This window comes from Blennius ocellaris, assembly GCF_963422515.1.
Source record: "Blennius ocellaris genome assembly, chromosome: 15".
Lineage (NCBI taxonomy): Eukaryota > Metazoa > Chordata > Actinopteri > Blenniiformes > Blenniidae > Blennius > Blennius ocellaris.
In genome coordinates this window covers 24,512,023-24,535,134 of record NC_137664.1, presented here as the reverse complement: position 1 = coordinate 24,535,134, position 23,112 = coordinate 24,512,023, and the positions used below count along the sequence as shown (strand labels likewise).

Here is a 23,112-nt window from a genome sequence, read left to right as displayed (position 1 = left end):
GCCACTGACCGCGGCTGAACAGAACACTGACCGCCTCTGGAAAGCGGAGCTGCCGGAGCGCGGTCAGCGCCGGAGACGAAAGCTCCAGACTCCGGTGTCCTGGACGCGCATCAGCGCCACGGCGAGCGCTATGCTGCAAACAGAAAGCTCCAACGCGTTGCAAAGTCCCGAGCCCCGGTCTCCCCCTGCCTCAAGTCCGCTCTTTCACAACAAACACTAAAGTTGAGCAGAAAAGAAAATGAAAATAAAAACCACCAGAGCACAGCTGACCACACTGACAGCAGAGGATTCAGCTGGCACATTAAAATATTGAGGTCGTGTAATAAATCACTGACCAATCAGCAGACAGCTCCTCAAACTCAGACCCGTTCCATGGTCCTGGTACCCCAACGGAAGGGGAGCAGAAAAGCGGTCGCCTTTGGAGCGGTCTGGAGCGGTTCAGACTGCATTCCTGTCATGACACGCAAACCGGAGCGGTTTAGACCGGTCTAGGCCGGCACTTTTTGTGCGGTGGAGACGGGGCTTAACACAGTGGAGTCTGCATGTTCTGCCAGGTACAGCACTGCGGACTATAGTTTCAGTTCCAGTATGTGTATTTTCTATACACCTCCACCCACCTGTGATGACACTATGTCACCTCGACCTCCTCTGTCAATGCTACATCACCTCCACCAGCCTCTGTGTTGGTGCTACATCACCTCCACCTCCTGTGTTGATGCTACATCACTTCCTGTTGATACTACATCACATCCTGTTGATACTACATCACATCCATCTCCTGTGTCGATGCTACATCACCTCCACCTCCTGTGTCAATGCTACGTCACCTCCACCAGCCTTTGTGTTGCTGCTACATCACCTCTACCTCCCGTATTTATGCTACGCTACCTCCACCAGCCTCTGTGTCAACAATATATCAATGCTACATCACCTCCACCTCCTGTGTCAATGCTACATCACCCCCTGTGTTGATGCTACGTCACCTCCACCTCCTGTGTCAATGCTACGTCCCCTTCACCAGCCTCTGGTTGGACACTATGTCACCACCACCATCTGTGTATACACTACGTCACCTCTATCAACCTATGTCGACGCGACAACACCACCAACAGTTTGTGTTGATGCTACGTCACCTCCACCAGCATCTGTCTTGATCATACGTCACCTCCTCTGTGTTGATGCTAAGTCACCTCCACGTCCTCTGTGTTGATGCTACGTCACCTTCACCTCCTCTATGTTGACACGTCACCTGCATCTCCTGTGTCGACGCAACGTCACCTCCACCTCCCGTGTTGACGCCATGTCACCTCTACCTCCTGTGTTGACGTCACGTCACCTCCACCTCCTATGTCGACACCACGTCACCTCCACCTGCTATGTCGACACCACATCACCTCCACCTGCTATGTCGACACCACGTCGCCTCCACCTCCTGTGTTGAAGCAACGTCACCTCCAACAGCCTTTCTGTCGCCACTACGTCATCTCCACCTCCTGTGATAACACCTCCACTTCCTGTTTTGACGCTACGTCACCTCCACCAGCCTCTTCATTGAACTTTATTGTTACACTGCTGGAAGGTCAAGACAACATCATTACATTCTCATGGATTATGTTTCGTTGCTGGGTTGATGCAGAGCTACTTTGTAGAAGCAATTCACTGAATCACACAACGAAATGCTGCTGTTGCTGCTCTGAGCCGGCAAGACGCTGTCAAGACAAAAGTGGATTTAATGGCGCTCAGTTCTTCAGCGTGCAGAGCGTGAGCGTCTGGTGAGTCTGTTTGCCTCATGGCTCACTGCAGTATATTTAGACGAGGAATCACAGGACCGTAATTCGATCAGCTGAGAGGAGGAACGCTGTGCTGTGCTGCACATTCAGACGGAGCTCTGATCTCCTCACAATAATCTCACTGTAGCTCCGATCAGGAGGCGGAGCCAGCGAACTGAGGCCACACCCCCAGTCAACCAGCAGTCAGTCAGTTCTCAGACTGTTGTCACTTTGCTAAAGCTAAAGTCCTCAAAATTTTAACTCTGTTAAAAAGCTAATAAATATTGTTTAGTCATTCAATAACTCCAATGAACAAGTGAAAACTTTAGAACTGCATGGAGAACATGCATATATAACAGAAAATGGTTCAAATGATTTGACATGTCAACATGCTACAAGCTAGCAGATTCACAGTGCTAACAATTAGTCATTGAATAAAGAGCCATTTAAAGAGCCAAAATGGTTAAAAGTCAATAATAAAGTTCAATTGAAATATTGAAATTTATTTAAACTATGTTCCATAACAGTGAAATATAGTGAAAACCTAATAGCATTGTAACAGCACAATATTTGTGAACCTGGATGTGAACATGCTAATATCAATATTTGGAAGTTTCTATTTGAGCGTCTGCTAATACGGAACGATTGACATGTGGCTGGTATTGAAGCATGTTTGAATCCGATACATCAGCTGGTTTTACAACAGACAAACCTGCAAGAATCGAGTTGGACAACTTCATGTATCAAAATTTCATCAATTTAAGAGAAAAGAATTAGGCAATCTACTTGCCCAAGAAAAGTTCAGAAGTGAAAGTGAATGTGAAAGATTTTTAAATAAAACATTTTTAATTACATTTTCCTTTGTGTTGTTTCTCATCTTTTCCAGCTCATTTGAACATTTGTCCAAGTGCCAGTCATGTTACAAAGTCTGTGAACTCAAAGTGGAAACTCGAACGGCACTAGGTAGCGTACACCTTCACCAAGTTGCTTACCTATTGCTTGTCGGGTAGCAACTTCTCTGGCAAACACTGAGTGGAGGCACATAGATGAACCACTCCCTGCGCTCACGCCGCTGGTTCTGGATACTTGCTGAACCAAGATATTAGCTGCGAACTCTGGAGCAGTGCTAGTATTGTGCTAGTGGGCAGTTAACAGAGCCGAGTGAGCAGAGTGCTAGCATGTGGCTAATGGAGCGGGGTTAGCAGCGAGTCAACAAGTGGCTAATGGAGCGGAGTTAGCAGTGTGCTAGCAGGTGGCTAACGGAGAGGGGTTAGCAGCGAGCTAGCAAGTGGCTAACGCAGTGGGGTTGGCAGTATGTTAGCAGGCCTCTAATGTAGCGGGGTTAGCAGTGTGCTAGCAGGCAGCTAATGGAGTGGGGTTAGCAGTGAGCTAGCAAGTGGCTAATGGAGTAGGGCTAGCAGTGTGCTAGCAGACGGCTAACGCAATGGGGTTAGCAGCAAGCTAGCAAGTGGCTAACAGAGCAGGGTTAGCAGTGTGCTAGCATGTGGCTAATGGAGCGGGGTTAGCAACGAACGAGCAAGTGGCTAATGGAGTGGGGTTAGCAGCGAGATAACAAGTGGCTAACTGAGCGGTGTTAAAAAAATTGGTAAAATACATACAAACAAACCAATAAACATGCACAGACAAAAAAACAAAACCTTTGCCCAACGTTAGTTGGCGGAGGAAACCACTGGTCGTTAAGGGTGTAAAACCCTCCATCAGCTGACAGAGGAGATCAATAACACACTGACCAGTGAGAGGAATCCCATGCTCATCCTGCTTAAATCCATTAACTGATCAGTTTGAACATTTTTAATGAGAAATACAATGATTGAAACTTCTGTTGTAGAGCTGCTGTCTTTTCTGTCCTGGAATTTTCTGTTAACTTTAGTATTAGCTTGAGAAACACTAATCTTTCATTTCATTCTGTTTCCTGCAGAATTAGTTCCTCAATAGTGCTGAAGTCTTCACTGAACCATTAGCATTAGCATTTATCCCCAGCACTGTGACTTTACGAGTAAAGTAGCTTCTCTGTTGACAAACCGTTTGGCAGTCTGGAAGCTAACCACTTCACACATGAAAGTAGCAACAAAATATTGGATTGGATTTATCGCAATTGGCAGAAATCTAATTCTGATGAGGAAATCTGTGGTTTAAACTCACGAATCAACACAGAAATGACTGGTCATATCCCTGCTAACCATTAGTTGGTGCTACAGAGCAATCACACAGTGTTGACGGAAATGAAGCGATGTCATGTCGCTAAACTAGCGTGTTTGTCAGATTATTTATGAAAAACAAAAAGCAGTGTGAGCAAAACCTGACTAATAATCCACGAAGCAACTTTATCCTGCATGAACCACATGAAGCAATTTTAACCTGCTGCAACAATTAAGTGATTTTAACCTGCTGCAACAATTAAGTGATTTTAACCTGCTGCAACAATTAAGTGATTTTAACCTGCTGCAACATGAATCAACTTTAACCTGCTGCAACAATGAAGCAATTTTAACCTGCTGCAACAACATGAATGAACTTTAACCTGCTGCAACAATGAATCAATTAAACCTGCTATAACAACATGAATCAACTTTAACCTGCTGCAACAATGAATCAATTAAACCTGCTATAACAACATGAATCAACTTTAACCTGCTGCAACAATGAATCAATTAAACCTGCTATAACAACATGAATCAACTTTAACCTGCTGCAACAATGAATCAATTAAACCTGCTATAACAACATGAATCAACTTTAACCTGCTGCAACAATTAAGTGATTTTAACCTGCTGCAACAATTAAGTGATTTTAACCTGCTGCAACATGAATCAACTTTAACCTGCTGCAACAATGAATCAATTAAACCTGCTATAACAACATGAATCAACTTTAACCTGCTGCAACAATGAATCAATTAAACCTGCTATAACAACATGAATCAACTTTAACCTGCTGCAACAATGAATCAATTTTAACCTGCTGCAACAACATGAATCAACTTTTTGCAACCTGAATGCAATAAGGGCCTCATTACTTGGCTTGTTAACAAGTTTGACAATGACGTCAACATCATTGAGGTGTTCTGAAGCTGGGAGAGAGCGAAAACCTGCAGGACACCGGACCTCAAGGCCTGGAATTGGGGAAGCCTGACCTACACCAACCACATGAAGCAACTCTGATTTGCACCAACTACATGAAGCAACTTTAATTTGCACCAGTGACATGAAGCAACTTAAATTTGCACCAGCGACATGAAGCAACTTTAATTTGCACCAGCGACATGAAGCAACTTTAGCCTGCACCAACCACATGAAGCAACTTTAACCTGCTCCAACCGCATGAAGCAACTTTAACCTGCTCCAACCGCATGAAGCAACTTTAACCTGCTCCAACCGCATGAAGCAACTTTAACAGCGTTGAAAATCTAATTTAGGAAAGAGTGTTATTTAAAACACGAAATAGCTTTGAATATACACAATACATTTCATGGACGCTATTTAAAATACTTGACTATGAATTGTGCTAACGTTTGTCTGAGGTTTTTTCAGATGAGTCTGGATTAAGATTTTCCTCCAGTTACATAGAAATGAGTCACCACAATTATCATTGACAAAACATCAGTAAAACAGATGAAAATATTGGCATGAATAAACACGTTTTGTCAACAAAAAGATAACAAACCCACAAAAACATGTATTCCCAAACAGAGTCCAGTTGCTCACAGATTAAAAATGCTGCTTAATCCAATTTTCCACATGAAACCTGAACTTGAGACATTCACTGCGTTAAAGTGCCGGCGTAAACTTCAGCCAGGAAACCGAATGAGGCTGGAGTGTCAGAAGGTGCAGACTGTGACTGGAGGCAGTTTCTTCTTATCGTGGAGATGAAACCGATCAGAGAGGAAGACGAGTCAAACGCCACTTCCTGTGATCGACAAGTAAGCTGAAGAAAGCTGGAGGAGTGTGACTGCTGCTCCATTTCTCATCTGTGAGACCGAACAGCCAATCACAGCAGGCAGCTTCTCCTCCTCTTCCTCCTCCTCTTCCTCATCCTCCTCTTCCTCCAGGGATCTATTTCAATTTCAGGTTGGATTTAATAGCAAAGCTCACTCAAGTGAGAGAAGTTAATGTACATATCAGATTAGTAAATGAAAGTCTTGATGAAGTCAGTTTTGGAAGTTTAAAGAGGTGTTAACTAGTATATGATTAATGCTATTGGTAATGTGTTTAGAAAGCAGTTTTATTTAAGGAAAATGCACTTTTCAGAACTCCAGCTTGAACATAATAACAAAAATAACAAACGTGTCAGACTATAGACTATATTAAGCAGCATATCTTGACCCTGGAGTCCGATTACCATATTTTCTGGACTAACTCACTTTAGGTGGGTGGTTGGTGGGCTGTTTGTTTGTTTGTTTGTTTGTTTGGTTAAGAAATAGTTCAGAGTGAGAGAAACCAACCTGGAGGAAAGAAACTCTTGCTGTGAAACAAAAAGGCTAATTATGGACTAAACGATGGGGGGCGAATTGACAGAAGGTTCTGGATCAGCAGACCAGGGGTCAGCAACCTTTAATGCTCAAAGAGCCAGTGGGTCCCATTTCCCACTGAACACAACACCCAGAGAGCCACACACACACACACACACACACACACACACACACACACACACACACACACACACACACACACACACACACACACACACACACACACACACACACACACACACACACACACACACACACACACACACACACATGCGCCACAGTCCAACTCACCCATGCGCACACATGCCTACATTGTCACTCACAATATCACTGTGACATTAGGGTGAGTAATGTCAAAGAAGCACGCTACAGAAATTCCTTTTACTTTACAACAGATGTGCACATCAGTCTTTTATTTTGACAGTCCCCCAGCAGACCATGCCAGGAGGACACGACACACAAAACCTTCTTCACTGCTGGTTGACAACTTACAACTAATAAACTAAACTACATGAACTAAACGACACAACACAATTATTACCAACACTACAAACCTAATATAACCCCCAATAATTACATTTAAAACACGACAAACAGAAACTCCCATAATGCATTGCAGCTATGAGCTCCTTTATTGCTACACATTATTAAAATGGAAGATAAATGTGGGAGATCTGGATTGTTAGAACCATGAGTGTGATGGTGTGTCTTTAATGTCCTGTAGTTGTGTAATTCACTAGAATGTTCCGTCACTCTCAACAAGTCTGTAATGAACCTCCCGGAATTGTCACGCTCCACTGCTGCCATTATTGTTGAGTAATGACGTCACATCGCTGCGTCGTTCACGACCCTACATTTGACCACTCTTTGTAGCGGGACTGCGCTCTGGGTGGCTTTGCCTCCTTACGTCCCTCTCTGGGTGGCTTTGCCTCCTTACGTCCCTCCGGGATGGACTGCAGTGGGACAGAGGCTCAAGGAGACGCAGTGAAGGGACGAAAGAGCCGCATGCTGCCGACCCCTGATCTAGATTATCTTTAGGTTTTGTCATCTTCTTGATGTGTCTTTTTGTGACTGATGTGACTCAAATGCAGGTGTGTTTTATGTAGTTCAGAAAACATGGTAATTGATCAACTCATCTCCAGATGTTAAATAATCACCAGTTACAGGTTGTCCTCAGGCTGCATTACTCTAATGACAGATTGTCAAAACTTTACTCTAATGTTGCACCGAACTGTCCAAGATGTCAATATTCCCCTGTTTCTTTCACGTATTGGTCATGTCCCTCTCTGTGTGCAATTGCCTTTGCATCGTTACATGCTCACCGTCTGATACTACTGAACTGGGAGGGGAAGAACCCTCCTGCCTCTGCTCATTGCATTAGAGAGGTAATGTTTGGTTTGGCCCTGGAAAAAACTAGGTATGCAGTACACGGAATGGAGGACAAATATGACAGAGCCTAGTCACAGTTCATAATTCATATCAAGAGCCTGTCTTTTGCCTAATTAATCATTCTTATTTTTCTCCCTCACTACGACTAGCGTCCGAGCACTCTCAATGCCCATATGCTGACCGTTGGGACTTTTTTTATACCAAAGGTCCAGAATGTTGGTGTTATGTCTGTAATGTTGAGTTTGAGTCTTGTCTTTTTTTGTGTGCATTTGTGTATATTTGTTTTCTTTTCATGTTCTTTTTACCCATTTGATATGTTCAGTGGATGTGTTTTTGGGGATGCCACCTGGATGGGGAGGGGGGTTACAACCTTTGTAAGAAATATTTAACAAATTATGTCATTGTTCTTGTTACTATGGAAAATTATAAATAAAGTGGTTAAAAAATTAGAATAGAACAGAAAGCAGCTCTGACCCACAATGCGACTTGCAGCCTGTTTACCACATCTGGCTGAGCAGCTGGTTGAGTAGCTGGTTGGGCAGTGAGGGAAACCTGTGACATGAAGAGTGAAGCCACTGTGTTGAATCTCTGAAGGAAACGAAGACAACAGGTTCACAGGCAACACTTCAGGATTAGATAGACCTCAATGGTCAATATCACAACGTCAACAACATAAAGTTGAGCAATTCTGGAGAAGGTGACAGAAGATATAGAACATTTCTATAGTCTGTGCGTTCTCGATGGGTGAAAACAAAAAACAGCTGCTCTGTATATTAGAGGAGGAAGATGATCTGTAATCTGATGTTAGAGGAGGAATATGCTCTATAATCTGGATGTTAGAGGAGGAAGATGCTCTATAATCTGGATATTAGAGGAGGAAGACGCTCTACAATCTGGACGTTAGAGGAGGAAGATGCTCTACAATCTGGACGTTAGAGGAGGAAGATGCTCTATAATCTGGATATTAGAGGAGGAAGATGCTCTACAATCTGGACGTTAGATGAGGAAGATGGTCTATAATCTGGATGTTAGAGGAGGAAGATGCTCTATAATCTGGATGTTAGTGGGGGAAAATGCTCAATAATCTGGACGTTGGAGGAGGAAGATGCTTTATAATCTAGACGTTAGAGGTGGAAGATGCTCTATAATCTGGACGTTGGAGGAGGAAGATGCTCTACAATCTGGACGTTAGAGGAGGAAGATGCTCTACAATCTGGACGTTAGAGGAGGAAGATGCTCTATAATCTGGATATTAGAGGAGGAAGATGCTCTACAATCTGGACGTTAGAGGAGGAAGATGGTCTATAATCTGGACGTTAGATGAGGAAGATGCTTTATAATCTGGACATGAGAGCAGGAAGATGCTCTATAATCTGGATGTTAGCGGAGGAAGATGCTCTATAATCTGGACATTAGAGGAGGAAGATGCTCTATAATCTGGATGCCAGAGGTAGAAGATGCTCTATAATCTGGATGTTAGAGGAGGAAGATGCTCTATAATCTGGATGTTAGTGGAGGAAGATGCTCTATAATCTGGATGTTAGAGGAGGAAGATGCTCTATAATCTGGATGTTAGAGGAGGAAGATGCTCTATAATCTGGATGTTAGTGGGGGAAAATGCTCAATAATCTGGACGTTGGAGGAGGAAGATGCTTTATAATCTAGACGTTAGAGGTGGAAGATGCTCTATAATCTGGACGTTGGAGGAGGAAGATGCTCTATAATCTGGACTTTAGAGGAGGAAGATGCTCTATAATCTGGACGTTGGAGGAGGAAGATGCTCTACAATCTGGACGTTAGAGGAGGAAGATGCTCTATATAAACGGGACGTTAGAGGAGGAAGACGCTCTATAATCTGGACGTTAGAGGAGGAAGATGCTCTATAATCTGGACGTTAGAGGAGTAAGATGCTCTATAATCTGGACGTTAGAGGAGGAAGATGCTCTATAATCTGGACGTTAGAGGAGGAAGATGCTCTATAATCTGGACGTTAGAGGAGGAAGATGCTCTATAATCTGGACGTTAGAGGAGGAAGGTGCTCTATAATCTGGACGTTAGAGGAGGAAGATGCTCTATAATCTGGACGTTAGAGGAGGAAGATGCTCTATAATCTGGACGTTAGAGGAGGAAGATGCTCTATAATCTGGACGTTAGAGGGGGGAGATGCTCTATAATCTGGATGTTAGAGGAGGAAGATGCTCTATAATCTGGACGTTAGAGGAGGAAGATGCTCTATAATCTGGACGTTAGAGGAGGAAGATGCTCTATAATCTGGACGTTAGAGGAGGAAGATGCTCTATAATCTGGACGTTAGAGGAGGAAGATGCTCTATAATCTGGACGTTAGAGGAGGAAGATGCTCTATAATCTGGACGTTAGAGGAGGAAGATGCTCTATAATCTGGACGTTAGAGGAGGAAGATGCTCTACAATCTGGACGTTAGAGGAGGAAGATGCTCTACAATCTGGACGTTAGAGGAGGAAGATGCCCTCTGGAGGAGGATTTCACTAGGACCTAACGAGCTGATCATTTCAGAGGACTACAGATCAGGGAATGAAAAGGGATTAACGGGTCGGTGGGTCAAGCTGTGATGCGATTCGGCTTCAACAAGTTGGAAGAAAAGGTCGAATGATGAACTGAACTGGCTGACGTCGGGAGAAACGGGTTTCATGGTAGAGATCTCGTTTTGAATGTGCCCTCGGGGGAAAATCCTTAAAAACCAGAAATAAAATGAGCAGGACACACAGTCCCCGTGTTGCTCTGTTCACATGTTCGTCTGCTGCCACTTCTTGGTGTGAAACATGAACAAACAAGTTCCTCCACTTCCAGCTGCTAGATCAGAGAACTCTCACGCCCAGGTACTTCGAGTTCACCTCTACTCTAAAACTGTGTCATATCGCCATCATCCCACTGTTTCGAACACTAACCTTTACCTACTTGCTGATACTGAATACTTATAAAATACCATAAAGCCTATTTCATCTTCTGTACACAAACAATGAGCAAAGACCCTGAACTACCTCCACCTGCCTCTACATCACCTCCAACAACTTCTGTGTCGACGCTACATCACGTCATGCTACATGTGATTCCCAAAACTCTTTAGAATGTAGCATCCATGTGTGTGATCCCTGAAACTATTTTTGACTATTCTACTTTCTTTTTTATCTCCAGTGGTTCCTCTAGGGGGCGCTACACTGGTGGTGGCCGGTTTTTGCCGCGGGTGGAGCCGTCCCATGGGTTTCCCTGCCCCCCGGGGCACCTGGCAGGTCCCCCACGTATGTGGTGGGATTGGCTTGTCTGCCCGGCTGGGGGGGGGGATCTGTGGGGCGGCGCCCCCTGTGGTCGGAAGTTGTGCCACCCCCAGTGTGGACGGCCCAAATATGTCCCTTTCCTCATCTTAGTCCTCAGTGTCCTGCCATGTCTCCATATCACTAGGCATGTCTTCACCTATGGTGTGTGTCTGCATGTGTGCGTGTGTGTGTTCATTTGCTTTTTATTCATCTCTTTTATCTTTGCACTGTTTTTAATTCTTGTTGAAGCACTTTGTGTTACTTCAATGTATAAAAAGTGCTATATAAATAAAGATTGATTTGATTTGATTTTGATTTATTTAGCATGTAGCATGTAGCACGGCTCAGAGTTATGTGCTTAACAGTTAAACTACTGAGCGACATCGGGCTAACTCTGCTGGTGATGAAGTTGCTGGTGTTGTACGAACTATCTTTCTCCGACTGTTGATATTTTGTCAGAGCATAATTTCACAGTTTACAGTCTGTCTTACTTTAGTCATAAGTAGCTGTTGCTGCGCATGGTAAATAGTTCCATGGCCGACCTGTAGTGATTTGAGTCGCGGTCCTCATTCCACTTTTGTCGTCCATATCGGTAGTTTGATAGTTGAGACTCTGCCCTGATTGTATCTGTTACAGCTTATTGTTTTCTGTGCGGTTATATTATCAAAACAGCGACAGCACTCTCCCGTGGCCCGGCAAACTAACTACATCGTTGTCAGTGTGTCTGCTTCTTTAATGAATTAGGTGTTGTCACATGAAATGTTGTTGGAGCAAACTGGGCCTGAGAAAGTCTCAGTGTTTCGGGGCTGGTTTACTGCAAATGACAGTTAGTCTGAGTTCAGTGAAATAAATCAACCAACACACCATCGTCTTTGAAAGCTTTTTAGGATTGTGCTTAAAAAAGACTTGCAAAAAAAACTGTGTGCATATTTAAGCTCTTACATTTTCTGTCAGTAATAAACACGGACATATCTAAGCATTTCTAGACATTAACAAACCTGGACACATTTGCTAAATTTGGAACACATTTCTGTTTGTGTTCATTTAAAAATAAGTCTGCTTGTTGGAGGCCTGTTGTTTATACTGGCCAGATTTCAGGTCTCTGGGACTCTCATGCATTTCATGCAAAATAACAGACTTTCTGTTTGTTTTACACTCTGGGTATGTATTACACTTTTGTGTAGCTCAATGTGCTGCATATGTTTACCAAATTTCTTGGACGTAGATGAAACGTGTCGCTCGTAGTAGATGTTACAAATGTGAAAACAATTTTGGGGTACTATAGGGCCGATGATGATGATGATGATGATGATGATGATAATAATGATAATAATAATAATAATAATTCCAACAAGATCTCGCCCAGCTGTGCTTGGTATCGGACCCTAATGCAGATGTGCCAGAACTTTGCTTTGACTTTCTTAAAATCTCTCATTTATAAATGTGAGCTTGTTTAAAGTATCGCAGCTAAAATATGGAGGTCCTGAGTTACAGCCACGGTTCTCTTGAATGTTTGGCCACGTTCTTCCTCATCAGCCACCTTTAGATTTGTTTTGCAACCGGCTGCTTCAAAAGGCAGTGAGTCATGGTCTCAGACATGAGCGGCACTATGTGGGTGAAAGCAGCTCTCCGTTGAAGCAACATTCAATTATCCTTCGTTTATGTAGTTACAGTCATTAAATGGATTACTGATCTCTTACCTTTCTCTCACAGTACTTCAGAATGAAGTGGGTACACAGCACTGCACCCAGAAAGTATTTACCCAGAGAAAGGACTGATTAAGTAAACCTGAAAAGGATGGTTTTGTATTTGTATATTGTAAATACTGTACGGAAAATGCACAAAAATATATGTAAAACTATAACTATTTAGAATGTTGGACATTAACAAAATAACAGACTGTGATTGTGAGGTACAAATGGGGCAGAATGATCTTCTCATCAACTCCTTTTCATTCAGACTGTGTCAGATTGGAAGTTTTGTTGAGGGGAGTGATTTTTAATTAATACCTTTGAATTAAATATTTTACAAAAGTGTGCAGGAGTGTGATGACTTGAGGATGAAAATGATGCAAAGAAGGTCAATGTTCTGTTGAGGCCAAGCCCGAGAGAGAGAGAGAGAGAGAGAGAGAGAGAGAGAGAGAGAGAGATGTGCAGCTCTGGAGGCTAAAGGGCTGAAATCAGCACAACAGCCACGCAACGAGAAATGATTGATTAAATAAAAACGCAACCAGTCAGTGACGTTCAGGACAAGAGAAAGAGAAAGAGCACAAATCATATCGTTATTACAATACTCAAAATACCTCAACGACATCGTGTCACATGAACGCACTATTTTTGTCCGATCATCCACGCAGCGCAGCGTTTCAGCACCCGCCGTCTGCGATGCTACGTAGTGACCACAACAATCCTGACTCCATGCTCCAGGTGGCGCTGCACAAGCTACTGATGCTAGCAGGTTAAATGAGGTGACATCTTGGATATCTCCCGTACCAGGAGGAGCAGCAGGAGCAGGAAGAGTAGGTGGAGCAGGAGGAGCAGGATGAGCAGGGGGACCAGGAAGAGCAGGAGGAGCAGGATGAGTAGGGGGACCAGGAAGAGCAGGAGGAGCAGGAGGAGCAGGATGAGTAGGGGGACCAGGAAGAGCAGGAGGAGCAGGAGGAGCAGGATGAGCAGGGGGAGCAGGAGGAGCAGGAGGAGCAGGGAGAGCAGGAGGAGCAGGGGGACCAGGAGGAGCAGGAGGACCAGGATGAGCAGGGGGACCAGGAAGAGCAGGATGAGCAGGGGGAGCAGGAGGAGCAGGAGGAACAGGGGGAGCAGGAGGAGCAGGGGGAGCAGGAGGAGCAGGAGGAGCAGGGGGACCAGGAGGAGCAGGAGGAGCAGGGGGACCAGGAAGAGCAGGAGGAGCAGGAGGAGCAGGAAGAGTAGGGGGACCAGGAAGAGCAGGAGGAGCAGGAGGAGCAGGAGGAGCAGGGGGACCAGGAGGAGCAGGGGGACCAGGAAGAGCAGGAGGAGCAGGGGGACCAGGAGGAGCAGGGGGACCAGGATGAGCAGGGGGAGCAGGATGAGCAGGGGGAGCAGGAGGAGCAGGAGGAGCAGGGGGAGCAGGAGGAGCAAGAGGAACAGGGTGACCAGGAGGAGCAGGAGGAGCATGGCGAGCAGGAGCAGCAGGGGGACCAGGAGGAGTAGGAGGAGCAGGATGAGCAGGAGGAGCAGGAGGAGCAGGAGGAGCAGGAGGAGCAGGGGGACCAGGAGGAGCAGGGGGACCAGGAAGAGCAGGAGGAGCAGGAGGAGCAGGATGAGCAGGGGGACCAGGAAGAGCAGGAGGAGCAGGAGGAGCAGGAGGAGCAGGATGAGCAGGGGGACCAGGAAGAGCAGGAGGAGCAGGGAGAGCAGGAGGAGCAGGGGGACCAGGAGGAGCAGGAGGAGCAGGATGAGCAGGGGGACCAGGAAGAGCAGGGGGAGCAGGATGAGCAGGGGGAGCAGGAGGAGCAGGAGGAGCAGGGAGAGCAGGAGGAGCAGGAGGAGCAGGGGGACCAGGAGGAGCAGGGGGACCAGGAAGAGCAGGAGGAGCAGGAGGAGCAGGATGAGCAGGGGGACCAGGAAGAGCAGGAGGAGCAGGAGGAGCAGGATGAGTAGGGGGACCAGGAAGAGCAGGAGGAGCAGGAGGAGCAGGATGAGCAGGGGGACCAGGAAGAGCAGGAGGAGCAGGGAGAGCAGGAGGAGCAGGGGGACCAGGAGGAGCAGGAGGAGCAGGATGAGCAGGGGGACCAGGAAGAGCAGGGGGAGCAGGAGGAGCAGGGGGACCAGGAGGAGCAGGATGAGCAGGGGGACCAGGAGGAGCAGGAGGAGCAGGGGGACCAGGAGGAGCAGGATGAGCAGGATGAGCAGGGGGACCAGGAGGAGCAGGAGGAGCAGGGGGACCAGGAGGAGCAGGATGAGCAGGATGAGCAGGGGGACCAGGAGGAGCAGGAGGAGCAGGGGGACCAGGAGGAGCAGGAGGCACAGGATGAGCAGGGTCATAGACCTATTGAACTCAGAATTACTGTTTCTAAGGCAGCTTAGCTTTTATTGTGAAGGGGAAATAGTCAGAAACAACAGTGTTGCTCTCTAATCCTCAGAATCTGCACAGAAAAAAAACGTTTTTTATCTTTAAGCTTCATTAGATCTTCATTAGATCCATAATGTACCCTTCATCCTTTAATTAAATCAATAAATAATTCATTTTCACCCAAATTGTAGTTGGATCTCCAGACGAGATTCTTCTCATGAGAGCAGATGGTTTGAAGTGGTTAAAGCTGTAAAGCAGCGAGGGGGAGGCGGCGCTGAGAAGCTATAATGGTCTTTCTCTGTAATTCAACGGTGCCGACGTGCATGAAGAGCATTACAGGCTGGACACCGACTTCCAGGGTGGTGCTGAAGGCAGCCGGGCCTGATGGAGCCCCGGTCGTTAATTATTCATCAATACTGAGAGGATTAATCAGCATGTCCACACTGAGGACGCTCATGCTGCCTGACGGAATGAAACCTGCTTCTACTGACTTCCTGCCTCCTGAAACGTTGGCTGTGCATAATAAATAGATGTGATGTTTGAATTGGAGCTTCGCGATGTTCATGAAATGATCTGCTGATGTTTGAGATCCTATTGTGATCAACGATTAGCAGAATGTAGACGTGAGAGAAGCAGCAGAGCAGAAAACCAAGCCTGACGTTTCCACCTCAAACCTTCAAACTGAAGCTGCTGATGGAAACATTCTGCCTCATTACAGGAAGTACAGAAAAGGTGAGGACAGAAGAATCTGGGCCGTCGACCGTCCTCCAGTCCTCCTCTGGTTGTGTCCCAGTCGTCCTCCTGTCCTCTCCCCATCATCCAAGTCCTCCTCCAGTCCTCCTCTGGTTGTCTCCCAGTCATCCTCCAGTCATCATCCAGCCCTCCTCTAGTCCTCCAGTCCTCCTCTGGTTGTCTCCCAGTCCTCCTCTTGTCCTCTCCACATCATCCTCCAGTTCTCCTCTGATCGCCTACCAATCGCCTCAGAGTCGTCCTCCCTTCCTCCTCATGTCTTCCCCCATCCTCCTCCTGTCCTCCTCTGGTTGTCTCCCAGTCCTCCTCTTGTCCTCTCCACATCATCCTCCAGTTCTCCTCTGATCGTCTACCAATCGCCTCAGAGTCGTCCTCCCTTCCTCCTCATGTCTTCCACCATCCTCCTCCTGTCCTCCTCTGGTTGTTCCCCAGTCACCCCCAGTTGTCCTCCTGCCATCCCCTAGTTGTCCTCCTGTGCTCCTCCCATTGCCCCTTCCCATCAGCCACCAGTCGTCCCCGGTTGTCCTCCTGTCATTCTCCAGTTGCCCTCTGGTCCTCCTCCTGTCGTCCCCCAGTCCTCATCTGGTTGTCTCCCAGTTGTCCTCCCGTCCTCCTATTGTCCTCCCCCATAATCCTCCTGTCCTCCTATTCCTGTCCTCCCCTCCATTATCCTCTAGTGCTCCCACTGGTTGTCTCCCTGTCGTCCTCCTCCTGTCCTCTTCCTGTCCTCCTCCTGTCATCCTCCAGTCGTCCCTGGTTGTCCTCCGCTCCCACATCCCCTGCTTTACTCTCATTTTCAAAAATGGACTTGTTTCTAAAGGTCAGCAGACATTTGTCAGAGACCTTTAGGTTGGACTGTTTGTGTCTCGGCGTCTCAATCGCATCACGACCCTCATTTGTTGGCTGAAGGCCTCTGCTGTCATTACTGATCAATTCTTCGCAGCCTGCAATCAATAACTGCTCACAATGTTGGAGTTTGACCTCTGCTTATTCAATTTGCCCAGAGGTACTCCTGGTCCTGGTCCTGGTCCTGGTCCTTATTCCAGTCCTGGTCCTAGTCTTAATCTTCCACGTGGACTGTTTATTGGAGCCAGCTGGCCTGGTCCAACTTGGTCTGTATCTGATTCCTCACTCACAAGTAACTGATTACTGACCACCAGGGACTCTACTGTAACCCCCCAGCAGGAGGTCAGCTTATATCTGTACAGATGTGCCACAGCTGGATATGGATGTTGGGGTGGAAGCAGGAACTGGGAGAGGACAGGAAGGAGGAAGCTGGTTAATGCCCCAGAAATTCTTTTTCATTGGTTTAAACTGGTTAATGTCCGAGAAATTCTTCTTCGTTGGTTGAAGCTGGTTAATGTCCCAGCAGTTCTTCCTCGTTGGTTGAAGCTGGTTAATGTCCCAACAGTTCTTCTTCGTTGGTTGAAGCTGGTTAATGTCCCAGCAGTTCTTCTTCGTTGGTTGAAGCTGGTTGATGTCCCAACAGTTCTTCTTCGTTGGTTGAAGCTGGTTGATGTCCCAGCAGTTCTTCTTCTTCGTTGGTTGAAGCTGGTTGATGTCCCAGCAGTTCTTCTTCGTTGGTTGAAGCTGGTTGATGTCCCAGCAGTTCTTCCTCGTCATGTTTCTACATTTCCACCTCTCATCAGCAACGTTTTGTTTCCTGCTTTAAATTGTCACTGGTAACTTTTTCCTCCGGTCAGGTTTTGTCAAGTCACCTCGCGTATGTCCTTTGTTATTCTTCCACTTATTGTGTGCATGTGCTTGGACCCACATAACTTTCCTGTCCTCATGTGTATTTGTTGCATTTGGGTACTGAATATATATTAATACATATTCGTCTGACATCATTCAATGGTCTCTCCCTATTTGAAGAATGAAGGAATCAATTAAATAGACATACACATCGTTATCAATCTGTCAAACAATTAAATATTTTAACAGATTAATCACAGGGTTGCTGTTGATTAATTTTGATTAATTACGATTAAATATCATTCCTTTTAATCAATATTAACAGTGTTTCATTTTGCACGAGCAAACCGACTGGAAAAAAAAGAAGGAATATATTATCACTTAACGTTTATTTTTATCCTTCAACAATTCATGTTCACAACAATTATTTTCAGAACAAACATTTATCCACGTCGTCCTTTTCAGCAGCAACAAAAACTAATGAGTTGACGTCTGAGAGAGCTCACCGCTTCTTCTTTATGGTGCTGACGACAGAATCCAGACTAACGTTAGGTTCATGTTAATCTGGGATCGTAATCTGAACTAACATTACCTTCACGTTAATCTGGGATTATAATCCACAGCAACAGTAGAATCACGTTTATCTGGGATTTTAATCTGAACTAACATTGACTCCACACTAATCTAGGATTTTAATCTGAAATAACATTAACCTCATGTTTATCTAGGATTTGAATCCAGACTACGGTTAGTTTCAAATTAATCTGGGATTTTAATCAGAACTAACAATAGCTTCACATTAATCTGGGATTATAATACAGACTAACATTAGTTTAATATTAACCTGGGATTGTAATCCAGACTAACGTTGGCTTCACATTAATCTGAGATTTTAATCTAAACTAACATTAACCTCATGTTAATCTGGGATTTTAATTTTAAGTGCTTCAATGATACAAAAACTCTGATAGAGCCTAATACGTAAGGTCAGCTGTTCTGTCTTGCACGGCGGCACTGTGTGACCACTGGATGTCACTGTGTGACCACTAGGTGTCACTGTGTGACCACGAGATGTCCCTGTGTGACCACTGGATGTCACTGTGTGACCACTAGGTGTCACTGTGTGACCATGAGATGTCCCTGTGTGACCACTGGATGTCACTGTGTGACCACTAGGTGTCACTGTGTGACCACTGGATGTCACTGTGTGACCACTGGATGTCACCGTGTGACCTCTGGATGTCACTGTGTGACCACTAGGTGTCACTGTGTGACCACTGGATGTCACTGTGTGACCACGACATGTCACTGTGTGACCACTGGATGTCACTGCGTGACCACTCCATGTCACTGCGTGACCACTAGGTGTCACTATGTGACCACGACATGTCACGGTGTGACCACTAGATGTCACTGTGTGACCACTGGATGTCACTGTGTGACCACTAGGTGTCACTATGTGACGACTGGATGTCACTGTGTGACCACGACATGTCACTGTGTGACCACTGGATGTCACTGCGTGACCACTCCATGTCACTGTGTGACCACTAGGTGTCACTATGTGACCACTGGATGTCACTGTGTGACCACTGGATGTCATTGTGTGACCACTCCATGTCACTGCGTGACCACTAGGTGTCACTATGTGACCACGACATGTCACGGTGTGACCACTAGATGCCACTGTGTGACCACTGGATGTCACTGTGTGACCACTAGGTGTCACTGTGTGACCACTGGATGTCACTGTGTGACCACTAGGTGTCACTGTGTGACCACTCCATGTCACTGTGTGACCACTAGGTGTCACTATGTGACCACGACATGTCACTGCGTGACCACTGGATGTCACTGTGTGACCACTAGGTGTCACTATGTGACCACGACATGTCACTGTGTGACCACTGGATGTCACTGTGTGACCACTCCATGTCACTGCGTGACCACTAGGTGTCACTATGTGACCACTCCATGTCACTGCGTGACCACTAGGTGTCACTATGTGACCATGACATGTCACTGTGTGACCACTAGGTGTCACTATGTGACCACTGGATGTCACTGTGTGACCACTGGATGTCACTGTGTGACCACTCCATGTCACTGCGTGACCACTAGGTGTCACTATGTGACCACGACATGTCACTGTGTGACCACTGGATGTCACTGTGTGACCACTGGATGTCACTGTGTGACCACGACATGTCACTGTGTGACCACTGGATGTCACTGCGTGACCACTCCATGTCACTGCGTGACCACTAGGTGTCACTATGTGACCACTGGATGTCACTGTGTGACCACTAGATGTCACTATGTGACCACGACATATCACTGTGTGACCACTAGATGTCACTGCACCACAGAAAACCTCCATTATGACTGTTTGACTGACAGAGGCAGAAAACTTGCAAAGAAGAAAAACCTGTCAGGCCATAAAGTATGGAACACTTGTAGACACAAGCAGAGTTGTAAAAAGTATGTATCATGTGCAGAATATCTTGCCAACTTCCAGTGCTTGAATATTTCAGGGAATCTACACTGAAATGTTTGACTTTCTGGATGCATTCGAAGAAAATATGTGGATTCAACAAAATCTATCTTCGAGGAACAACATTGTATTAAATCATGGCCACTAACTGTTAGCTTTACACCTTCTAAACTAATAAACGACACACAGGAAGGCGTCCGTTATGAGACAAACTCCTCAGTGCAGCTTTATGGTCATCAGCTCTCTGTGTACGCTCTCCGACAACACCAGATCTAAGAGAAAAGGAGGAAGAAACAGCAGTGAAAGGACAGACAGATTACGTCCTCCCAGAAGCCCGTCCACTGAATAAGCATGTATACAGAAGGAGTTGTGGCTGAGCAGATTGTGTTTACAGTGAAAACCTGTGACATTTCCATCCAAATCAATATGTTGAGCTGCTCTCCATGTGTGAGAGCTTTAACTCAGCAGTGAGCTGAATCTGTGCATTTCCACAGGCTCAGTCTTTCTTTCTGGCCACACCGGAGCCAACGGCTTTTACCATTTCACAGATAAACTGCACATCAGGAAATGCAGAGAAGACCAGGAAGTCACGGTTTGTTTGAAGAGGAAAAATAGAAAGGAGGCTGAAAGGAGACGTTGAGGTGCAAAAATGACCCTTTGATGTCTGTGGTTGACGAGCGAAGCCGAAGCTGGTTGTGGCCGTCGTGTCCTGACAGAAACGAATGAAGCCTGGTAGAAGAGCACAGCTGGACTTCTTTTACCTCCAGCCTCCAGAAACCTCGTAACAAGACAAATACACGGTCTGACACACATCAGCATATCACCAGATATCAGTGCGGTCACACAGAGTCAACCATGGTCTCTCTCATTACACAGATTGTGTGGCTGCAGACTCAGCAGATCAAACTCGTTTTTTCAGATCATTTATCCAGCCACTGCTGAACGACCGGAGACTCCGGGGTCTGTGGCAGGGTCCAGGCCAGGTTCAGAACCACACCACGGCCGCCTTGCCAGTGTGGAGACGCAGCGTTGGATCCATTCTGTTTGCAGAACGGCAGTAATGTGATGCCGGTGTACACAAACACCGTTTGTACGTTCTCAGTGACATCCTATTTGGCAGCAGGGAGTTCATCATGGAGTGGTTTCATCATCCATCAAGGCTTCCTGGAACCCATCCCAGCAGACACACACATTCACACGCTCACATTCACACACACACACACACACACACACACACACACACACACACACACACACACACACACACACACACACACACACACACACACACACACACACATGCTCACGTTCAAACATACACATTTACACACACACTCACATTCACACACTCAAACTCACACGCTCACACACACACTTACTGTACATGCTCACATTCACATGCTTACACGCTCACATGTACACACTCAAACTCACACGCTCACATTCACACACACACTCACATGCTCACATTCACATGCTCACATTGACACGTTCACATTCATGCGCTCACATTCACACTCTCACACACACGTTCACACTCACACTCACATTCAGATGCTCACATTCGCACACGTTCACATGCTCACATTCACATTCACACACGCTCACACTCACATGCTCAAATTCACACACTCACATTCACACACACTCACACGCTCAAATTCACACACTCACACTCACATTCACACATTCACATGCTCACATTCACATTCACACACGCTCACACTCACATGCTCAAATTCACACACTCACATTCACACACATTCACATGCTCACATTCACACACGCTCACACTCACATGCTCAAATTCACACACTCACATTCACACACATTCACATGCTCACATTCACACACGCTCACACTCACATGCTCAAATTCACACACTCACATTCACACACGCTCACATTCACATGCTCACATTCACACACTCACATTCACACATGCTCACATTCACACGCTCACACTCACACACGCTCACATTCACACGCTTGCATTCACATACTTGAGTCACTTCCAACACACATCCAACTTCCAAGCTCAGACTCAAACCAGAACATTCCAGCTCTAAACCCTAAAAGTGCGAACTACTACCGCACTGTACCACCTTGCTCTTTGAGAACAACTCACCGCACCATCTTGTGGTACCAAGTGGAACTTCACCCTTACTGGTTAGCATGTTTAACGTCCAGTTGTCTCTTCTATACGGTCACGCTTCCCTTCAGGGTGTTTCCTAAGCATTCTGTGGTTTTTCACAGGTTCCTGTTTGGTCACTGACTAGCTCTCCTACATAGATGGTGTCAGCAATTAATGCTCAGTTTTAATGAATCAATGCTAAATTTAACAAATGAATACTGTTTAATCAAATAATGCTGATTTACTGAATTAACGCTGTTAAGTCAATTAATGCTAAGTTTTAATAAATGAATGCTGTTTTAATGAACCAAGGCAAAATCTTAATGAATTAACGTCCAGGTAGTAATGAATTAATGCTAAGTTTAATAAATCAATGATGTTTAATGAATTAATGCTGTTTAAATAAATTAATGCTAAGTTAATGTAAGAAACAATGTGGGCAATTACTTTCTGCAGGTTGTCTTGAACAAATATCTTGTCATCTCTGGACTCTTTTTGAGGGTGGTTACTTTAGCATTGAGTGTTTTTAAATTAGGGAGATATTTCCTGGATGTATTCTTTGTCTCTTTCAGTGAATTCCTAAACAGAAAAAGGAGTTTTCATTCTGTGTGGGCTTTAAACTGAAACACAGATGAAGCTTTATTCCTTCTTGAACTACCAGCTACATACCAGTTGTTCCTTGTGGTAATTCCCCCTCCTTTCTTCCCTATTGAATGGGATGTCATGTGATCAGTCAGCTGACTGGACGTGTGGTTGTGTGGTTTGCCCCGGGTGAGGAAAAACACTGGGCATCATTATGAGCTCGAGCATCTGCTCTGCAACTTCCGTCTGTTACTGGAGTGATTTAGCTTTACGTCCAGTTCTCCTTACGTCTCACTCTGCAGCTCAGCTCACTCCAGCTGCTCACGTCTTTCCAGCCGTTAGCACTAAATCATTCTCTCTAGAAAAGGAGAAGAGGAGGCGGAGCCACAACGTTCACGTCACGTCGTCTTTAACTCCATCTGTTTCTCCTCTCTGCCCGTCTCTGTGCCGTCCTGCAGAATTTCTCATT

The 23,112-nt window shown here is 45.7% G+C and overlaps 1 protein-coding gene across 3 annotated transcripts in view; it reads right to left on the bottom strand.

Moving 5' to 3' along the window:
- Positions 1–23,112, bottom strand: part of LOC308140379 (ras-related protein Rab-27B-like) — a 114,082-nt gene that overhangs the window by 20,282 nt on the left and 70,688 nt on the right. For 2 of the 3 annotated variants that reach the window (XR_013936946.1, XM_080510140.1), the window contains exon 1: positions 5,495–5,618. The exons of the other annotated variant lie outside the window; for it this stretch is intronic. Coding sequence is in view for 1 of the 2 variants with exons in the window: in XM_080510140.1 (XP_080366266.1) it covers positions 5,495–5,529 (35 nt within the window). In the remaining variant the exon portion in view is untranslated. Of the gene's footprint in view, positions 1–5,494; positions 5,619–23,112 lie in introns of those variants that run through there. 3 annotated transcript variants of the gene reach the window in all.